The sequence below is a fragment of the Schistocerca nitens genome, chromosome 11 (assembly GCF_023898315.1).
Source record: "Schistocerca nitens isolate TAMUIC-IGC-003100 chromosome 11, iqSchNite1.1, whole genome shotgun sequence".
In the NCBI taxonomy this organism is placed as follows: domain Eukaryota; kingdom Metazoa; phylum Arthropoda; class Insecta; order Orthoptera; family Acrididae; genus Schistocerca; species Schistocerca nitens.
The window spans coordinates 36,232,551-36,255,597 of NC_064624.1; the positions used below are offsets into that span (position 1 = coordinate 36,232,551).

General features: G+C 40.4%; 1 protein-coding gene across 1 annotated transcript in view; it reads left to right on the forward strand.

Moving 5' to 3' along the window:
* The window catches only part of LOC126213258 (zinc finger protein 708-like), a 122,924-nt gene that overhangs the window by 49,910 nt on the left and 49,967 nt on the right, over window positions 1-23,047 (forward strand). Inside the window, exon 4 of the mRNA XM_049940912.1 lies at window positions 18,581-18,618. Within this exon, the coding sequence (XP_049796869.1) occupies window positions 18,581-18,618 (38 nt within the window). The remainder of the gene's footprint in view (window positions 1-18,580; window positions 18,619-23,047) is intronic.

A 23,047-nucleotide genomic window follows, 5' to 3' on the forward strand; every position in this document is an offset into this window, starting at 1 on the left:
AGTCCACTTCCGTCAACTGCTCCATTCTCTTTCCTTCCGCTTTCCTAAAACATTCTTGACAACTTGGGGTACAGCACCACCTTGGCTCCATCCCCGGATCTGCCTGCTCCGTGACCTTTGTCGGTTTCCCAAGGATGGTACCCCTTCACTTGTTTATCGTCGGGCATTTGCTGCTCTATGTGCACAAATGACGGACGCCACATTTATTTACACCGACGGCTCGAAAACATCGTTAGGTGTAGGGAGTGCCAATATTGTTGGCGACATCCCAAATCACTTTCGGCTTCCTGACCAGTGTTGGGTTTATACTGCAGAGCTTTACGCTGTTCTCCTGGCTGTCCACTACATCCGCCGCCACAGCGGATATAGTATGTTATCTGCTCAGATTCTCTCGGCTCTCTCCTCAGTCCCCAAGCTCTTTACCCTGTGCACCCTCTGGTCCACCGGATTCAGGACTGTCTGCGCTTGCTCCACTTGGGGGGGCGTGTCGGTGGCGTTCCTCTGGCTCCTGGGCCACGTTGGTATCTGTGGAAATGAGGCGGCCAATATTACGGCCAAGGCTGCAGTCTCTCTTCTCCGGCCAGCTATTCAATCGATTCCCGTCGCCTATCTACGGAGCGTTTTATGTCGTCGTGTTGTTCTTTTATTGCACGCGCATTGGTCGACACTTCCCCATAATAAATTGCGGGACGTGAAAGCTCTTCCTTATGCTTGGACCTCTTCCTCCCGAATGCGTTGTCGGGAGGAGGTAATTTTAACTAGACTCCGGATAGGGCACTGTCTTTTTAACCATCGACATCTTTTAAGCGGCGATCCTCCCCCACTCTGTCCCCACTGCTCTCAGCTGTGGACGGTAAGACACCTTTTAATTGAGTGCCCCTATTTTAATCTGTTACGCTCCCGTCTACAGCTGTCGCCTGATATATTGTCGATTTTAGCAGATGACACGTGCTCAGCCGATCGCGTTCTCGAGTTTATTAGTGCCAGTGAAATGACGTCAGTCATTTCAAGCTTTTTTTGGGGACAACCAACCCCTTTCTTTAGTTGATTTTTAAGCCCTCCTTCTGCTTTTAGTTTCTCCAATGTTATGACTTTCGTTCCCAATGCTGCTGGTTTCCATTTTCGGTTGTTTACTGTTTCCTAAGTCACGGACCGGGCGCTAATGACCATAGCAGTTTTGCGCCCTAAAAACCAAAACAAAAACAGAAAAACAAAAAAAAAACAAAGAAAATTGTCAACCAGATGACCGTACAGTCACATTCTGCATGGAAGATGCCATTCCTGCCATATGACAACTATACCATTGTTGTCAGGGCCCCTATGAAACGAGATAGTGTCTGTTGAGTAGCCCCACATCCGCAAATGCCATGTACACAGTCACATACAGTGCAGTATGACATGGAGAATATGTGTACCAGACTCAGCAATGGAGTGCCATAGAAAGAAAGGAAGCAGGACAGTCAAAAATTGATATGGCCTGATAGCTTAGTGTGAATCGTTCGGTTGTTTCTTGGATGTGGTGACAGTTCATAGCGACATAAACTGTATCCCAAAGTCCAGGGCAGGGCCGACCATGTGTGACTTCAGATGAGCAGACTGTTATTTGGCTGTAAGCTCACAACAGACCGCCTTGTTACTGCACGGCAAATGTCATGTGAGCTCCTGCATCTGCTGGGTGTGTTGTATCAAGGCAAACTGTGTGCAGATGGCTTTGACAGAGTGACCTTTGTCCGAGACCTGCTGTATGTGTACCTTTGACACATCTTTACAGAAGGCAATGTGTAGAATGAGCAGGCACCTTGCTTGTCACTCAGGGCAGGCTGCCCTGTCATGTGTTCGAATGGTGGACCTCGTGCTGCATTCTGCGATATCACTGGGTGTCGCAGGCATGTGGCATAGGCTGTGATAGTGGGACAAGAATCATGTAGTATACGAACCGCTGAGTACTTCTCCACTCCATACTGTTTGTTAAGGGTTTAAGGCATGTATTATAAATACTTCTGTGGTGGGAAGTGGGGAAAAGCTTCCATCTAGCAAGTTGCAGGATTGGCTGTTGCTATACTATGCCCAGCTGGCTCTGCTTTGCAAAGCAAGTAGGCCATGTTTTGCTTTGTAATTCATAATACTCTCACCCATGTGGAGGTGGCTCTGTTTCAACTCACTTCTGCTCTGGCATATTTTTTGACCATTTATGGTCGATATGCTACATTGGCCTTCTTCTTATCAAGACTCAGTCCCTCTGGTTGACCAAACCATACTACCCATTACACCAGAGCTACTGGCAACCAGTATCTCCAGCGTTATTTTGCCTCTTAAATATCATTCTACAAATTAGTTACCTTAACTCTTTCACGGAATGTTATACATTTCCCTAGATCCCCTTGTCCTACACCTGAACTCAACCACCATGGAACTTACTTCATTACTATGCTTCTTGCACAGTTTTTTCTAACTCTATACTCCCTACTCAAAAGCAAAAATAAATCTATTATTCTTCATACTATATCACTGTGCATTCTGCTTCTTTTATGCTTGTGTTATCCAACCCAGTGTAATTCGAACTATGGCTGGGTCCGAACTCAGTCGTGTTCTTTGTCTTTTATGTTCCGAAAGAACACCAGGCTCAGCAGAACAAGTGCCACTGCAGTAGTTGGTATGACAATAGTTGGTGTTGTCTCTTTCAGGTGCTGATTTTCACAATATGAATTTACATGCTACAATAAGGTTTCCAGGGAGACTGGTCCCTCCTATTGGTTCTGCAGTGTGTTTATAGATTACATTAATTCTGGACCTACAGTTTGATTCAAGCTGATTAGATTTGTGGTAGGTGGTATTTCCATGGACTCCTCTGCCCAGTACAAATGCAGCTGGGAAATACTCAAGGGAGTTATCTGTGAAATCATGGCAGACAGGCAGAATTACGCCCCATTATGTTGCACGTTGTTCCACTTAATAAGAAAGCATGTACTTTCCATTCTAGTCTCTTTGCTGATGTACCCCTCTGCTTCTTGAAACAACTAGCTGTTACTACCATCTTGACAAAGCTAGAGTACCACCATTGTGCCGTGACCTGCTGAATGTACAATTCTGGCTTGACCATTTCTTTATTGCATTCCTTTTCCTCATTTGTCCCATTAACAGATTCACTGTACAGTAATCCTGCTCCACTCATATTACCATACACAGACAGACGGTGATTTTTTCCCAGTGGCATTTTTGTAATGTTGCTTCCTCCATTTCTACTTATCTTCCTTTGTCTTTTACAGTTAATAACAGTTGCTGAGATTTTACTCTTACAAATTTCCCCACTACTTCCCTCTTAGAGTTACGTACAAATTATGTAGCACTCATGATGTGCTTGTTTCCCTGCTACTGTTACAGAAATGTAAATGTAAGCTTTTCTTCCATAAGTTCTCTCACTGATGGTGTGTTTACTCCAAATTAATGGGCAAGTCTTTGTGCTCAGGTTCCAAAACCGGCATCAACTTTGGTGTTAGTTTCTTCTATACTTTCCTTGGACCCTTATATACTGACCTTCTTGTAACAAATTTACTCCTAGCTGAAATGCTGCCTTCTACAGACTGCAACCATTTTATCATTACTACTTTCCTATCTAAGACTTCTACTTGGGTTTTAGTTCCCTGATATTTTGAGTAATATGTAATACTGCTACTCTTCTGCTTCAGCTATCTGCATTGCCATGCTTTTACTCTGTTTCATGCATAAGTTCAACTTCAAATTCGCTTAGTCTTGCTGCCCGTCATGTCAACTATTTTAATGCCACATTATCTGTTATTACTCTAAATGATAAAATTTGAAATATTTGAGTCTATAAATAAGGTTAACATCTCATTCTCCATTCTGGGATAATTTCATTCTGCAGATTTCAGCTGCCTTGAGCGTAAGCTACTGGATGTTCTACACATTCCACCTCTTCTGATAACACACAGCCTGGTGTGTGGTTTTATGCATCACATAATAAAACAAATTCTCTATTAAAATCTGGAAATGCCATAGTTGGACTGTTTTAGTTAAGTACCAAAGTCATGAACCATGTGGGATGGATCTGGTGCAAGGTGTGGTTCAGCCAAAATAGTTTCCTGTCACAATTATAAATTTGTGATGCTTGAAGAAGATGTGGAATGCAAACTAGTTATATGGTCTGACCACCATGTTGGGCAGAACAATAACTGAAGAGTTTTAGCATTTCATTTCTGTCTGGTCATCTGCAAGTACTGTGGAGAACTACATAAAAAGTTTCTGTGTTTGAGTCGTAGTTTCCTACCTTGTGACAGGAACTTTGCAATGATCGAGGAAATAAGTCTCAAAATTTTGGCTCCTTTAGAATGGAAGCATGTCAGTGCTTAGGCCTGTGTAGAACATTCAAAACTGACTTCAGGAGGTGACGGAAGACTTCAAGGGCATAGGATCCATTGAGCAGGTTCACAAAACGCCACCAGCTTTGAAAATTACTGGTGTGCTCTGGTTGAAGTTATGCAGTGACGATCATTGAGGCATAAGCATACTTCATCCATGTGAAAGACATTTTGCTTTGAAACATGGTTGTGAACGTGAAGTAAAGAAATTCTGATGCCTTGCGGTTTTTGGTTGCTTTACAATGGGGTACTGAAACTTGTAAGGAGAAGAAAAGCGATCTATTGGATGTGACGAAATACATGGAATCAAAATACAGGCATTTTATGAAAACATGAAAACATGCAGTGTGCCATCTGAGTCTAATGTGCCAGATATGGGTCTCAACTTGATAACAAACTCATGTTCTATAGCTTTTTTAAGATCAAAGTAATCAGTTTACAATAAATATCAGTTTGTATCTTGTTATAAATTTCTTTTAAAACTTTCAGATTCTAGGCAACCTTATCATTACAGTAGAGAGAGTGATCTGCTGTAATGCTGTATATCAGTTGCTATACACTGTCTTTCCATTTTAATAGTTATTTATTTTCTAAAACCTATCCTGAGTGCAATTTTAAAAAGCACAACCAACTATTTTCAACAGTCTGCATCTGCAAACAGTACATATCTGCTATAATATTATTAATGTTTTTTGTTGATTTCCTAAAAACTCCAAAATGTGCCATACAGCATTATTCATGCACATGCTTCATTTTGCTATGATTATGTGCATCTATCAGGTGACATTGAGAATATGATTGATTGGTGACTTAGTAGTAGAAAACTTTCATGGCCTCTGAGACATTTGACAAGCTGCCGTTAGAGAAGGAACAAGTTCAGTGTAATATGAGCAGTATTGTACAGCCATGTCATATGATCCAGTTGCCCTTTATTTCTATTAAGTGGCTACACAGTAGAAAATCAACAGAAATTGATCATCTCAAAATCTGTCATTTTGATGTTGGTGCTGGTACTGAAAGGACAAACTCCATTACAAAATTCCATGATGAAATTGATTTGGAAGGGCTAATTGAATATTTTGGCCTTGTCTGTTATCTTCAGTTTGTGTGCCAATAGCATTACTGACTCTGTGAGCTGACCCCTTACTTGAGAAAATTCACTCAAGATGTATAATATTAATGTTCTGAAATTGGTCCTATGGTGTGTTTTCAGGCTGGTGAACAAAGCTGATGGTGGAATGTACCTCTACAGTCCCATGCATAGGTCAGGCCCATCCAGCACTGAGTATATACCCTGATAACACCACCAGCTGTCTACTGCAGATTTTGTCAGTCAAGCAACATCTAAAAGTATAAAGTTACGCATATATTTCAATAGTTAATGCATAAATAAACAAGTTACTTAAACGGATGTTAAATGCAGTGGAAAGGAAATAAGGAAATGTAAACACAGTGGCAAAGTTAAGCTGAATGCTCTATGCTGTCGGTGTAAGACACTAAAATAGAAACGGCCATACTTATAGTCAATAACTTGAATTATATAGGTTTACATAGGAAGCTTAAATACTAAATGCAGTTAAATTGTGTGACTAAGAATACTTGGCAGATTCCTCAGCTATATAAGCTACTGTGACATCAGAACTAAAATCTAAGTTTCAACTATGTGTTAATATAAATTGATCAGTGATGCTGTGTCACTGTCCATCAAAGTACAGAAAAAAAAGAACTGTCAGTTGTGCAAAGTGAAAGTTCTTCAGTCTCAAAAACATAAATGAATTGAATGTAATGAGAAAATGCCAAAATCCTATCATCCATACAATTTTAGAGTGTTCAAATGGCACAACTGGTTGGCTGCCCAGAGACTTCAGTTCAACTACTGTCAAAACCTACCCAGACTTAGCAGTAACTGTTCATCAGCCCAGACTATGTGAGAAACAAATATATTTCCAAAGACTATGAGGCACAGCAGCACGGCTTATTTATAACCCCAAGAAACCATACCATGCTCGTCATTTTCAAAACATCATGCAAAAGTAAATTAAAATAAGTGATTGAAAGTACATTGTTTTTATTGAAACTAAACAACTTGAAATAAGTACCTTCCTATGCTGGTCACTTTGAAGCTTACCAAACATTCTTGGATAAATATTACATTAAATATCAGTGAAAACATGATAAACTGCCATCATCATGCAACTGTTAAAATAAGTAAATACAAGGAAATATTTCTATACAAACAAGTTTGTCATATCAGATGAGATCATCATTTTTTTCCTCATATACATTTTGCTTGAGGTTACTATGTAGCACATACCAATTGAAGTGGACCTCTCTTGATCACACTGCATAATAGTTAATTTGTCAAAAAATGCCTAAACACAAATTCACTAAGGATGATTGATTTGATTTTGGCAGGGAAGCTAAAACAGCTGTGGTCTAACAGGCCACTGCTTGCACCGAAACAGTTTATTGTGCGGTATTGCTCCCTGTATATCTAGTAAAGGCGACCAGTGACCTTACATAGTGCAAGGAGTCCCTTTACCACATCTTTGTTAGACACAATGTGCTGAAAATTCTGTCTCATTGTCTCCAATGCCATGCATTAGAACTACAGATTAGGTGTGAGGCCTCTACAGATTAGGTGTGATGCGGTTTCTTCACTCTCATCACAGATGGTACATTTAGGGTCTTCTTCCATTGTACCCAATGTATGTAGGTGTTTTTTGAAATTCCTGTGGCTGGTCATCAGTCCAACCTTGAGTTTAATCTCATTCCTGTTTGAGCCCAGGATTAGAGTTTCTTTTAAAACACTGCTTTGGCATCATTATCTTCCCATGTTTTTGCTTATAGACCTTGCTCCAGTATTCTGTGTGCTGTCTTCTAAGCCAATTCTGTAGTTCTAGTTTGATCATAGTCTTGGTGATTGTCAGGACAGGATCCAGTCCAACAAATGGAGTCTTTGCCCCCCATCCTTGCCAATCTGTCAGCTTGTTCATTGCCACCGATTCCCAAGTGGCTAGGGACCCACATTAGGTTTACCCTATTGCTTCCCCGTAGCTCCACTAGAACGCTGACATTTTGCAACCACCTTAGACCTTGGTGGAGGAGCTGCCAATGATTTCAGGGTTGCCTGGCTGTCTGAATAGATGTAGATACTACGGTCCTTGTAGCACCTACGTACATTCTCCTCCACACATGCCATGATTGCAGTAATTGCAGCTTGGAATATTGAGGCCAGTTTTCCTAAAGAGATGATGTCCTCCAGTTTTGGGTGAACCCTGTACACCCTGGCCCCATTGCCTTGGTCCGATTTCCACCCACCAGTGAACCAGACAGTGTCCCCTGTATGTTGTCAAAATGTTTTTTCCCACTGTTCCCTGCTTCCAATTATTATATTATAAGGCTTGTTGAAGGTGTTGGGAGTTATTATATAGTATACCGGCATTTCCCCAGCCATTCCTGTATTTGCCTCACTCACTGTTTTAGTGTGTGTGTGTGTGTGTGTGTGTGTGTGTGTGTGTGTGTGTGTGTGTGTGTGTGTGTGTGTGTGTGTGTGTGTGTGTGTGTGTGTGTGTGTGGATATCCCAGTGAGAATCAGTTTTTACCAGTTTTGAGTCTGCTGCCTCTTCATATTAACCCAAATGTGTAGTGGAGACATGTCCAGCATGGTTTCCATCCCAGTGGTTGGTGTGCTGCTAATTCTGCCGGTTATGGTTAAGCGGGCCAGTCTTTCCACCGTAGCAAGCTCCTTAGCTGCAACCTGCTGTTCTACATTCTTCAAGCCCACTATGGCCCTGTAGGAGATCCTAACTCTAATCACCATGGTGTATAGCCAGTGCATACCCTCGGGGCTTAATCCCCAGTTTTTGCCACAAGCCCTTCTGGTACTCACTACAGAACCTTTTCCTTTGGAGCAGATGCTCCTAATGTTAGGGGTCCATGTTAGTTTCTCATCTAAGTTTATCCTAGATATTTCACTATTCCCTTCACAGGTAATTTCAATGGAAAGCTTTAGATTCCAACTTGAGTGTTGGATACACTTCTTCATGAATGCTACCACAACACTCTTCTTAGGATTAACCCTTAGATTCTGTTTAATGCACCAGTCTTGTACAATGTCAAGCACACCTTATGCCATATTCCTAACTGTGTCAGTAAATTTACCAAGTATTACCCTGACCAGGTCATCTGTGTATCCTTGGCAAAAGCATTGTCTGGAATTTAGTTCCTCAATGATTTAATTCACCATTAGATTCCACAATAAGGGGTACAAAAATCCTCCTTGTGGCCAAACTCTAGTGCTGTTAATTACCATCTTTTCATTCATTACAGTGGCCTCTACCCTCCTCCCACTAAGCATGGCACTATTCGACCTACATGTAGTGGTCACGAGGTCATGCACTTCTGCTGCTCATATATGGAATGAAAGTTTATGTTACTAAAGGCCCCCGTGATGTTCAGGAAGATGCAGAGGGATGTTTTTTGAAAGCGAAGTGCTTTCTCCACCCTACCAGCAATTTGACAGAGCTGTCTCACATGATTTACCTGGTTCGTATGTGTGTTTGTGTGAATGCAGAGGAGCCCTAGTTAGCCTCTTCTCTCCAACATGTACATTAACCAGTTTTTCCAATGTTTTAAGAATGAAGGACAGACTGATTGGTCTCATATCCTTGGCCTTGTTATGATCAATTCTCCCTGGCTTTGGAATAAAGACAACCTTCACTGCCCTCCAGGCATTGGGAATGACTCCTGCTGCTAGGCTAACCCTGAATAACCTGCACAAGACTCTTACAAGATTCTCTCCTGCTTCTTTCAAAAGAGCTGGAAAGATTCCATCAGGGCCAGGTGACTTGAACGGTAAGAATGTTCCCATCGCCCATTGAATTTTCCTGAAATTGATGCACTCCTTGACCGATTCTCAGTCCTCTCTTCAAGTGCCTGAGAACCATTTTCTTTCAGGGGTCATGTTCTGGTCTAAGTTATCAGCCAGAGCATACTGAGGAAAGTAAGTTTTGCGGAGCAGTTCCAGTGTCTCATGTTCTGTCTTTGTATATTCCCCACCCTCCTTCCTCAATGTACCTCCTGGATTAGTTGGTGTTCTAGTGAGGATTCTGTGAAGCCTGGCTTGAGATAAGCACCTCCCCATGGTGGTCACTTTAGAACCTTATGAAATAATCTAAGATAAATATTACATTAAATATCAGTGAAAACATGATAAACTACCATCATATGCAACTGTTATAATAAGTAAATACATGGAAATATTTCTATACAAACAATTGTGTCATCGTAATTTCATGCTCATTTACATGGTGCTTTAGTGTGCTATGTAGCAGATATGAAGTTCCAATTACAACGAATTGAACTAGACATATCTTGATCTCACTGCATAATAGTTAATTTGTCCAAAAAGCATCTAACACACAGTCACTAAGGATAAAGGTAAGGGTGTAGTGTAAAATATGCTGTCTTTTGGTGTAGGGAATTGTGGAGTATATTTAGCTCTGGTCAAATTAACTGAGTAGTTTTAGTCAAATTTTAGATACCCTGGATCAAGTAGAGTTCCAGACAAACAATGCATTCACTGTACAGTTTGATTTGTTATTTATGCTTGTGGCAGTTTTGGCTTACCAGTAGTACAACTTAGCATTATTGTAATTAGTGTTTATAAAAATTAATTAATGAAAAACTGCTAAAGTTGAGATGCACAGTTTGATATAGTACTGTTGAGTTCAATTTTAATGTTTCTCTATGCCATATTTGTGAATAATATTTTATAGCTGGAAAGTGACAAATTAGCAGTTTGCTATGCATCTGATTTCTTGAGACATCAATCAGCAGAGTTACAATATTTGATTTGTTGAATCTTTGTTTATTGCTGTCCCTCACTTATTTTGGCCGCATTCATCTTTTGTTTGTCAATGAGTTAATGATTATGTTTAAATGTGTGACAAAAATTCTACTTGCCATCATAGCAGTGACCTTGGAAAAGTCCTAAAATTCTTCAAAGATACTAGTGCAAAAGTTGTACGATTGTGAATTTAAATTCTCCTTTACAGTTAGTTGTCGGCGTTTTCTCACAGGAAAGTATTCCCAATAGATAACAGGTTATTGGAATTTCTCTTTGCTTGGGAGGAACATAGTTCACCAGAACAAATTTTTAAATGTATAGGTGTTCATGTTTCAATGTCAAGTGAAAAATGTTTGGTGTCAATCCTGTGCATTTGATGTTAGATTCACATTTCTATCTTACTTGTAGTATTTGAAAGTTTGAATGCATGACAAATTTTCAGTTACTTTATTTGTTCAAATTAATTTCCAGCACTGCTTACAAAGACTTGATATCATATATTAGGGATTATAAAATTCATTTGAGTCAAAATTCGTGGTTGCCCAATAATGGCCATATATTCAATGCCGCAGGAAATCTATGTATGGTAGTGAAACATGGACTGTGGGAAAACCGGAACAGAAGAGAATCGAAGCATTTGAGATGTGGTGCTATAGACGAATTTTGAAAATTAGGTGGACTGGTAAGGTAAGGAATGAGGAGGTTCTACGCAGAATCGGAGAGGAAAGGAATATGAGAAAACACTGATAAGGAGAATGGACAGGATGATAGGACATCTGCTAAGACGTGAGGGAATGACTTCCATGGTACTAGAGGGAGCTGTAGAGGGCAGAAACTGTAGAGGAAGACAGATTGGAATACGTCAAGCAAATAATTGAGGACGTAGGTTGCAAGTGCTACTCTGAGATGAAGAGGTTAGCACAGGAAAGGAATTCGTGGCAGGCCGCATCAAACCAGCCCGTAGACTGATGACAAAAAAAAAGGAAATCTATTGGATTCAATTGGCAGCAGCAGTGCACCAATGCAAGAAACTTGAGTTACAGGGATTTACAAACTTGAAAAACTTGCTGACAGTGTCTCCCTCCTGCCCTGCAATCACAAACCCAGAATGCTGTCTAGCCTGTGATGCATAATTGAAGTCTACAGTGCCAGTGAACTTGAACTGAAAGTGATTTGTGTTATTGGTAACAGAAGAATATTTTCTTTTGTAGCTAGTTCCACAATGGAAAAAATAAAATGTATTCATATGATATGGGCTATAAATTGCAAGTATTAGCATATGCAGAAGAATGAGGAAACACAGCAGCTGAGGAGCATTTCATTCCTCCACCGACAGAGAAAAAACAATTCGCTATTGGTGTGCTAGTAAAGAAGAACTGCAGAACACGAAGGCCAAATGTGAGAAAAGAGGACTGAATACAAAATCGTCAAAACTAGATGAGTATATATTGAAATGGATTCAAGCACACCATCTAAATGGTACTGGATTTGCTAAAAAAATGACTCAAACAAATGCTTGTAAGCTAGTGCTACAGTGGAGCTTAACCAATATTAAGGGTGAAAATGTTTGGTGCTACAGGTTTATGAAGTGTCATGGACTTTGCGTGTGAACCAAGACCAAAACGTCATATAAAATGCCATAAGAGTGTGAAGAGAGGGTATTATCATTCCATCACGGGTTCGATTCCTGGCTGGGTCGGAAATTTTCTCCGCTCAGGGACTGGGTGTTGTGTTGTCCTAATCATCATCATTTCATCCTCATCAACACGCAAATTGCCGAAGTGGCGTCAAATCGAAAGACTTGCACCAGACGAGCAGTCTACCCGACGGGAGGCCCTCATCACACGACATTTCATTTTTTGTCACACTATTATACAACATTGAAAGAAAATCATTGTGGAACTAAGCTAAATAGTGAATATGATGGACTTGATGTGCCAAGTAACAAAATTGTTGCCATGAAAGGTGCTAAAACAGTAACCATAAAAACAAGTGAACATTAATAATGCAGTACACTATTGTTCTTTCATGTTGCGTTGAAGGTACTGAACTAAATCCAGTGATCATTTTCAAGTTTTAAACAATGTCAGAACCTTCTGAAATACTCCCAGGTGTTTACATACATGACAAGGGTTGGATGGATGAGGCGGGTACAAAATTATGGATTAACAGTGTGTTGGAGTGAAGGAAAGGCACTTCATTGAAGAAGAGTTCTCTTCTTGTGCTAGATCACTTGAGTAGTCATTTGTAAAATTCTGTGAAAGAGAAATTGAGACAGTTAAATACAGATCTTGCTGTTATTGCTGGAGGACTTACTTCACAATTGCAACTTCTTGATGTTGACACTACACTGAAGAGCCAAAGAAGCTAGTATACCTGTGTAATATCATGTAGGACCCCAGTAAGCATGCAGAAGTGCCACAACATGACATGCCATGGACTCAACTAATGTCTGAAGTAGTGCTGGAGGGGGAGGGAGGGAGGGAGGGGGAATTGACACCATGAATCTTGCAGGGCTGACCATAAATCCAAGAGTACAAGAGAGCGGAGATCTTTTCTGAACAGCACATTGCAAGGCATCCCAGATACGCTGAATAATGTTAATGTTGGGGGAATTAGGAGGCTAGCAGAAGTGATTCTCAGAAGAGTGTTCGTGGAGCCACTCTGTAGCAGTTGTGGATGTGTGGGTTGTCGCATTGTCCTGCTGGAAATGCCCAATTCTGTTGGAATGCACAATGTACATGAATGGATGCAGCTGATCAGACAGGACGCTTATGTACATGTCACTTGTCAGTCATATCTAGATGTATCAGGGGTCCCATACAACTACAGCACACACCCCACAACACCACTGCAGAACCAACACCAGCTTGAACAGTACCCTGCTGACAAGCAAGGTCCATGGATTCATGAGGCTGTCTCCATACCTATACACTTCCATCCCTCAATACAATTTGTAATTAGATTTGTCTGACCAGTCAACATGTTTCCAGTCATCAACAGTCCATTGTCGGTATTGACAGTTGCAGGTGAGGTATAATACTTTGTGTTGTGCAGTCATCAAAGGTGCACAAGTGGACCTTTGGCTCCAAAAGCCCATATCAGTGATGTTTTGTTGAATGGTTTGCATGCTAATAGTTTTTGATGGCCCAGCATTGAAACCTACAGAAATTTGCAGGATTGCGCTTCTGTGACATTGAATGATTCTCTTCAGTTGTTGTTGGCCCCATTCTTGCAGTATCTTTTTCCGACCACAGCGATGTAAGAAATTTTTTGTTTTACTGGATTACTGATATTCACTGTACACTTTTGAAATGGTCACATGAGAGGATCCCTACTTCATTGCTACCTCAGAAATTCTATGCCTCATCGCTCATGCTCTGGCTGTAACACATTCAGACTTAATTAAATCTCAATTACCTGCCGTTGTCGCAGCAGAAACAGGTGGTTCAGACACTTGTCGTATATAGGTATTGCGGACTGCAGTGTCATTCTCTTTGTTTACATGTCTCGGTCTTTGAATACGATTGCTTAGACCAGTTTCAGTGCCACTTCAGCGTATTTAAGGTGTATATGGAAGAGGATTGCAACAAATGGATGATGGATTAAGCTCAACATGAAATCAGGACAAAGGGGGTCTTATAATGATCTACAAACAAACAAGTGTTTCAGTCAATAAAGCTGTTGTGATCTAGGGTGAGAGAAAATATCACAGTTACATCTTTCATGAAGGATGGCATAAGTAATGCTCTCAGTAGTAGTGAAGACCATCTTACATATAAAGAAGACAATGATGTGGAGAAAAGAGGGAAGTCCAGATATTGAATTTCAGTGATTTTAAAGGTCATTTTGGTTTTATAAACTGAGAAATTTGTAGGCTGACTTTGCAATTTATTGATAAGAGTGGTAAAAATGTACTTTTCTTAAAAATTGCTTGAAAATTAAGGTGCACTTTACAGTCTGTAAAATATGGTAGTTATTTTATTTGAATGCATTTTGATTTGATCTGATGAGCTCACATAAAACAATGTACTTAAGGAATGTTGCTGCTGTCCAGAGGGTCATCAGATTGTGTATAGTGATCTGCAGAACAAAACTATTTGTACTCTGCCACTGTTGTTTACTATTTGCTCATTTCATCTCACCATGGGTCTAAATACAGTTCTACTACAGTAACACTCAAAAATGTTTTATAGAAAGCGTTAGTTTCACTTACATAAACATAAGTGTATAATAGAAAAAACTGCCATGAGTAATTGAAAAATATGAAATTGTAATCTATTTAGTACAAGTCTACATATAGTTTAAATAAGGTTATGTTACATCAAGAGAGATGTAATTCTTTTGACTGAAAAGTAATTTGTAGGTCTCACCGTATAAGAATATAACTATTTTGGGATCTGAAGAACAAATCACTATTTGGTGCATACCCATGGTCTTTGATCACAGCTGCACATCAATTTGGCATTGAATCCACAAGCTTTTGTAATTCGTCAATTGGGAGTTCTGACCATAGGTTCAATAAGATACCAGCAAACTGATTCTTGTTCTTCTATCACGAACACATCAATTCAGTGCATATCAGAGGCATTCAGCTGGATTTAGATCCAGGCTTTGGCTTATGCACCCAAAAAGTTTGTTTTTGGTCTGAAAAGAATTGTTTTGAAAATAGGCAGAGGTGTGTTTAGAATCATTGACCTACTGAAGTATCCAATTATTTGACATATTCTTTCTTCTACATGGAATCATACTATTTTCTGAAATGTGACTGTACTGGAAACATCCCCACCTTAGACCTGTCTTTGGCATTCTAAGTTCGAGTTTTCCCTCCAAACTCTATCCTGTCCCTAATTTTTGAATTTGAGTGGGTTTGTCATTTATCAGGTAGATCACTTGTTATTATGTGACTTTTTACAATAGACTTGTCAGCATAGTTCATGATGTTGCTTGAGATCATGCCTAATATGGTGAGATGTTTCTCGTGGTGCAGCAGCTGATTGCTTACAAATATTTCTGTCCTTCTTCCTTGCTCTTCTTCAAGCATGACCTGACCTTGGTTCATTGATTATTGTTATTTCCTGTTCTTGCCATTGACTGTGCACACTTGTTAGTGGTTGTGATGTGCCATATTGTATAGCAGTACTAGACTGCTACCTCCCAGTCTTCAAGACAAGCAAAACAGCTTGTCTCAAATCAAGCAAGTGTTCTGTTTTGGTATGCTTCTAATTCTCTACAAGTAAACAATCACTAAGTGAATGTGTGAGAAATAGTAGTTAATGAATACCATACCATCAAGGCAAGTTATGTAATTTTCAGCTAAAGGAATATATGCTTACATTGTTGTTGTATCATCTTGTTCGTTCACTAGATACGAAACCACAGCAGCATGAAGCTCTTTATGGAGTGACACTTCCATGTGTTTTTCTTTTGTGACTGCTTGCAAGCAGTACTGACAGCATAACAATGCAACTCAAAAATATTTATGAGCACTGCTGTAGCTTAACAAAATACTCCGAATACTGTTGTCAGCATATTTGCCGAGACTCTTTGACCTCCTTGCTATAATTTGTTTGCAATACATACACCATCACTATGACTTCCTGATAAGGTATTGCAAGAGTGGAACAAAAAAAAATTTTTTTGTCCTGCTGCAATACAGGCCAGCTAAGGTTTTACATTTCTTTATGCTACTACTTCATCTGTACACTTCTTTCTTTCTTTCTTTCTTTCTTTCTTTCTTTCTTTCCACTCACCTGATGTCCAGTTACTATCTTGTCTTCTTGGAACTATTTTGCTACGGAGAATTTATCAACTCAATTCTGTTTCTGTATTTGGTTTGATTCAATTTCTTGCTTATTTATACAAGTTCCTTGTAGGTCTTTGTGCACTTCTGTAAGCCAATGAGTTATTTTTTTATGTTTTTAGTACTGCTGTACAGTTTTTCTTTTCTGTATGCTAAGACTCATTAGCCTTCTTTGCCAAATTTTGTCTCCAGTTATTTTCCTACATATTTATCTATACTTCTGTATTGCTTATGAATTTAAATGTTTTTGCTGGTGTTCTGTTTCCAAATCTCTTTTCTTTTATGGTAATTTTCACTATCTTTTGTTGATTCTAAAATTAGTATTTGTGAAACAGATGTGTATTCTGGCCAAATGACTGCCTTGAAAGTCGGAGTTTTGGCTACATGACTTCTCCTAGATACTTAAATTTGTCTCCCCTGTTACTCCCATACTTCGCATTTGATTGGGATGTTGCAGTCCTGTTAGCCATTACTGCTTCACCGCTTCTTATCAGAGGAGATGAGTAGTAATGATTTTCCTACTGTTTCTCTTCCTATCTGTTTTGTGCTTTCTCTACACTGTCAGTATTTCTAAGTTATCTACAAAATTTGAACAGACAATTTTGACATTATCCATTTTCTAAGTAGTATTCAACTTCTGGTATTAGATTCTGACAACTGCTCCATCTGTTCAGTGTTCACTTGTTCAAGTATGGTCTGAAAGAAGAATGGTGTTAGTCCATTGCCTTAGCTAAAGTCTGTTCATATCTCAAATGAGACTGAAGTTCTTTTAATAGGACTCGTGTTGTCTTCTGTATTTCAGATTCTTTAAGAATATTGAATAAAAGCAGTCTTGCTTCTAAAATTTTACAAATGTATTCCAATAGTATTTTGCTCCTTTAGTCTTTTATCATTTTGCCCTTCATAGGACCTTGCTGTCCTAAGCTATCTCTGATATATCTTGCATTTTAGAATTTCTGCAGTTGCTTCCTACTTGAATTTTCATGGAATTTCTTTGAATCTTCTGTGAACATAGTTATCAGTTATTCTAGGCCGGGAATCTTACTTTTATTATTCAGTGGTAATGGTCAATGTCAACAGGTATCTATGTCTGACTCTGAAATTAATCATATTTTTGGAATTGTGCTTTGCTATTGGCACATAAGCTATCTGATATTCCCAAATCATGTTATTGTTGACTTCATATCTTTTTGGTGGTGTATGTGGGGGTGGGGGGTGTTCGCTGCTAACAATTTTGCTAAATATCTTTTTTTATCATTTTTCCTTTTTTCTTACATCCACAGTGAGGCAGACGTTTATAAATGAAAAAATTTCTCCCTGGACTGTTACAGAATGTATTTATTCAAAATTGTTAATTTGGCGGTTGTACGATTCTCAAGTAATAGCTCAGTCTGACATAGGAATGCTTTGTAATTCCGTTTGAGAACACTTCCTTTGTGTCAACCATGTTTACAAATTCCATATTCATTATAAGACAAGTGTCTTTGTCATCTGTATGCCTATACAATAGTAGTACTTCATGTAATAATTTCCATCAAAGTCATGTCATACTGCACATCTTAATTTCCACTCCCCATGCGCCAGATGTTACATTTAATGGCTTTGACTTAGTTCATAGTAAGCTCTCACTTGAGAATGGCATAAGTCGTAATTCCAGTTGTGAATAAATACGTTTAATAGCAGTTTAGGCAGAAAATGTTCTCACCTCCATTCTGTGCCAGTTTGAGGATACAAAATTTAATAAAATTGATGATTGTGTACCTCTCATTTACATATTGAATTATTGCAGAGAGAGAGTCTTTCTGGAGGTAATGGAAAAATTTGGTACCAATTGCAACATAGATTTGCCATTTATGAATACAGTCCTGGAGTAGTTTCATGAATTTTTTCCCTGTGTTCTCTGCGAAGAATCTACAGTTCTCTGAACGTGGTATTTCTTCATCTGTGAATGTACTACTTTGTTGTGCCAACTTTAACCTGTCCGTTTACAATGCCTGAAAGTATTTAGTTTGCCAATATTTTTTAATGTTTCTATATTTAATGGTCAAAGCCTGTATGTAGTTTTGGATGTGAACTTAAGGTTGGGTTTAGAAGTCACTCCTCACCTCTACAAGTTGGTCTGGGCTGCCCAGAGCACAAAGGATCAAATGTGTCACTTCTGATGATCGATTCAACTGTCAGTGAATGGCAGTTTTCATAATAGGAAAAAGTAAACGAAAATTTCACCCAAGGTGCAAGTGCATGGCAGATTAAAGATTTTTTGGTCACTTTTCTTTGTGAAGTGTTGGAGGAAGTATGATTACAACTCAATTACTGGCTTGTATTGTTATATACAGTACTGAAGACAAAGGGAGAAAATGAAGAGTGAATTCTTACTACCATTCTGTTTCAGTAATTGCAACACTTCTATCATGTCTCCTCTAATGATATTTTCAAGCCTCACTTACAGCATTTTGTGGACCAATCACATGTTGGTGGGTGTTAGTATAATGGTGTTTATTTGCTGTCTCATCATTTGTAAATCACTTTACATTTCTTGAAATGTTTCAGGTGGAAACCTCAACAAGATACATACATGATAGTGCAAGGTAAGTTTTCATAATTCATTGCAGAACTTTTTGAGTAATATAAATTTTTATTTATTAATTGTGATAGTACTTCATATATAAAATGCACTACTGTAATTATTCAGTATTACTGATAAGCAACAACATTACAAGGCAGTATGGTCAGTAATGCTATTCTCTGCAACAACCATTATGTCACTGTTCCTAAATATGTAGAGCGAATGTCTAATATCCATACAGGAAAACCAAAGTTCAGGTGGAATGTCAGCACCTGTATTGGGCTGAATGCAGAATGTCACATGAAAATCACTGAAATTCAACAGATTCATCTTGATGAGCACAAGCTAATATCATACTGCAATAGAAAAGTAAGAAGGAAGGATGAGTGGGTATATATCCAAAAATTGGAGCTGATTCCTGGCCTTCCCGATTAATGAATATAGTGTTGAACAGCTCTTTCAATGCTGTGCCACATTGGTGCTCAGGAAGCACACAAGCTCGTAGTGGTGACAGTGTACAGGCCACCATCAAGAAGAATCTTATGTATCTGGTGCCACTTTCAGTAAGGTTGTGAAGACTTAACTGGTGAATCCTCATTCTCTTTGTTTCTCCTTCGTCCCGGTGTGTTCCTGAAGGCTGGCCCATTCATGAGACACATTACAGGTGACAAGGTAATGCATAATTCCCAGCTCCTGGTCAACAGGTAGGGTTCGCACATACTCTGATACAGTCCATGCCTAGAGAGGGGTAACTGCCTAAGCTGTTACCTTCCCAAATCCCAATTGGTCCCTCTGTCAGGAGTTTGGGAGGTGTGACCTGAGGTGTGAACAGTCATTTACGGTGGGTGAATCCCCCCTCTGAGTGTCCCCCCCCCCCCTGGTTGGAAGGAGCATGCCATTGTAGATGTTGGCAATCATGGAGATTTTTTCTTTTTTTTTTTTGCTGTGGCTTACCATCTTAGTGCGTGTCTACTAAACATAAACAGAATGAGGCTAAAGATTTGAAGACCCTCCCAACTGCGCCTCGGTTCCTCATGGTATCATGTACTGCAGGTGGTCTGTCCTTTGCTACAATTAATGTGTACATTATTGTGAAAGGTGGTGTTGCAGTTGTAGGCCCTGTGACATCATATTGTCATGTATGTAATGCAACTTTGCTTCTGAAGACGTATTGTTATTCTCAAGCTCAACTGCTTACAGCATCACATATCCAGAGTTATCCTGTTCGTGTGGAGAACCATCTTACAGTGAACTCTTCACATGGTGTTCTTTACATTCTGATGCTTGATGGCCTCACTGAGGGAGAAGTCCACAGTCATCTCTCTCATCATGGCATCACTGCAGCCCATTGAGTAATGAAAAAGATGGATGCAAATTTAATGCCCACATGCATTCTTTTTCTACCATTTGCTCGAGTATTGTTTGCCTCAAAGATTCAGGCAGGCTATGAAGTCATCACGGTCCAACCTTACATTCCAAACCAGATGAGTTCCTACAAGTGTCAACATTATAATAAAACGCGTATCCTGTCGAAACATTGCCAAATGTGTTACTCTTGGCAAAGATGCTCACGAGGGTAGCAGTTTCCTCCTTCTCTCTGCTGTATCAATTGTAATCCCATGAATTTCCCATGTGTCTTAACGAGTGAGCCATATAGGAGATCTGAGTGAATGACATCAAACTCCACTTTGTCACTCACAGTTGTTAGCTAGTAAAAATCTGTGAATTTTATGATTCGCATTTACAGTACCGTTTTTGCTATGCTATGCATAATGGAGGATATGCCCACCCAGACTTGTGACCACAATTTCAGTATTGCCGTAGTGAAGTCACCCAGGTCACAGTAGCATCCCCATCTCCTCCTACAGCTGCGCAACAAGCCATCTGATCTTTGCCCTGGTGGTGAAATAACCTGTTACGCAACAGTCAATCTGAAAGGACAAAAGCAATACTCCCGCAAAGACTTTGTACAGCTAAAAAACATATTTATCTGGCAACCAGAAAGTTCTAAGAAATCATACAAAAACAAATGGTCTTCACCTTCCTTGACTAGGAGATCCTCTTCAGTGGTGTTGGCACATATACCCTCACCTGCCTCACCTCCATTTTGCTGGTGCCCGCTGCCTACCAGTTTTCTGCCATGGAATTCACAGGATGGCTCAGGGAGAATGCCAATATGTTTGTAGATCTCATGGAACATGATTCTCCAGCCTCTGCTCCTGTAGCAGTGAATTTTTGAAGACTGGCACTCAGCAGATACCAAGGTGACTAACCTTCATTTGTTCCCTCCTCCCCAATCTCCATTATGACTTCTCCAATGGAACATTTGTGGCATTAGATTGAGCCAACGGGAATTACAGCTGTTCTTGGAATTGCAGTGTCAGCTTCCCAGAATAAAAATTGTCCTCACAACCCCTTTGACCTGTCATGTTTCTTCTGGTCCACTTTCACCTTCCCCCCCAGACAGCATTCCACCTCATGGGGGAGCCATGTTGGTCATCAATATCATCGAACACTTGACTGCTAGCTACGGCAGTCTGCACTCTTGTTCCTCATTTCATCTTTTCTCTTTTGTAACATCTACACTCCTTCGTGATTTGCTGTTACCAAGTTGGACTTGGTCCAGCTCATTGGTCAGCTCCCTCACTCCTTTTTGCTGCTTGGTTAGTTTAATGCCCACCATCTGCTTTGGGGCTCTAGGAGAACCTGTCAAAGAGGTTTCGTCTTAGCTGACGTCCTGAATACTCTCTCATACCAGTGAAACAGCCATGTTCCTTTCAGATTCCATGCACATTTATTACCATTTAGACCTCTTGTTCTGCACTGTCCAGCTTGCCCGTCATCTCGAATGGCCCATTCCCTCTGACACATACTCAAATGATCACTTTCTGTGTGCTGTCTATTCAGACTCTTACCCCACCTGAGTGCAAAGCCAATTAGCAGCTTTCGAAGGCCGACTGGAGGCTTTACTCATCCCCCTTTACACAGCTGTGATGACCAGGTAAAGTATCTTCCAAAACTTATCCTTACTGCTGCAGAATGGTCCATGCCATGTACTTCAAGTTGACTGTAGCATGTCCTGGTCCCTGGTAGACTGAGGCATGCAGCGACGTGTTTCACTGGAGCACATCCTATGATGGTGAGTTATATTAATTATGAAGAGAGGTGTGTGCAGTGTTGTCACATGTTTTGGGATACTAAAAAACCTACCTGGATGTCGTTTATTAGGTATTTTAAGTTTCACTCCCTCTTCTGTTGTGTGGAGAAACATTCATCGGCTCTCTGGGACCAAACTTGATTCCCCAATTCCTGGTATGACCATGATGTCAACTCCCATGATATCTCAAACACCTCGGACAGCTATTTTAGAGAGATTTCAAGTCCCACCAACTATAACGGTGCCTTCCTCCCATGTGTAGAGGACAAGGGAGTTATTTTTAGGAAATACGGTGCGAAATTTTGATTTAGTGTGTTTCATTGCGCGATGCGCCAGCCTCATGGCAAACGATGGATGAAGGCTGGCCAATGCGTTATGCAGGTGACGCAGTTTTGAAATGAGTGTCTGTATGTGTGTAGGTGCGCAGCAGCCATCAGAACGCAGCATTAGCAGAATTATGCAGGTGTGGGCTGCGTGTGGCACGGTTGCGTTAGCCAACTCATCGAGAACCTTCTAATAAACATGCCGCTGTGTAACTGGCGAATTCAGCAGCGGCCTGCACTATTTAAGGGCATCAGAGGTGGGCGCTGGCATTCGGTTCGACCGATTGGGCATTCTGTCGCTGTCGCTAGCCGCCGTGTCTGCAGTGGGATGAGCTGGGCCGGGCCTCATGCCGCTGACCTCCTACTGCCTGCACAGCTGCTGACAGTGTGACATCGCGTTCCCCGGACTGCGTGCATCAGCACGTCTCTACCACGACACGAGCGGTGGGGCTGAGCTACCAGAAAATGTATTGGAAGAACCAACAATAAATAGGAAGATTGCTTAAAACAGCCACTTTCTTCTACCCAGCCATGCCCTACAACCCTGATCACATCACCCGCTCCGATCGTCCTATTACAAGTGGTGTTAGTCGGGCAACCTGTGCATCACACACTCCTGTTAGAGTTAGTGACACTAGTGGTCTTCTCCTTGGACTTTGAGGAAATTGTGGCTGGTAATCGACGAGGATAAGTGGCACCTGAGAAGGGCAACAATGGATCAGCAACTCCTGCAACATGATAAGTAAGTGCCAGTTTTTCGTTTGGTGGTTTGTCTGAACCTGTGGCATAGTCAGTCTTCCTTTCCTGTTCTTCTTTCTGGGCTTACTGTAGTCTGGATTCGATAGCTGGTAGTGACGGAGCAGTCTGTCAGCCGAGATGGCTATTCAGCAGCTAATTGAGCGAATGCCGGAATTAGAGATAGAGCTTGCTCGGTCTAAAGAAGTGAGCAAAGAACGGTTTCCTGTTAATGC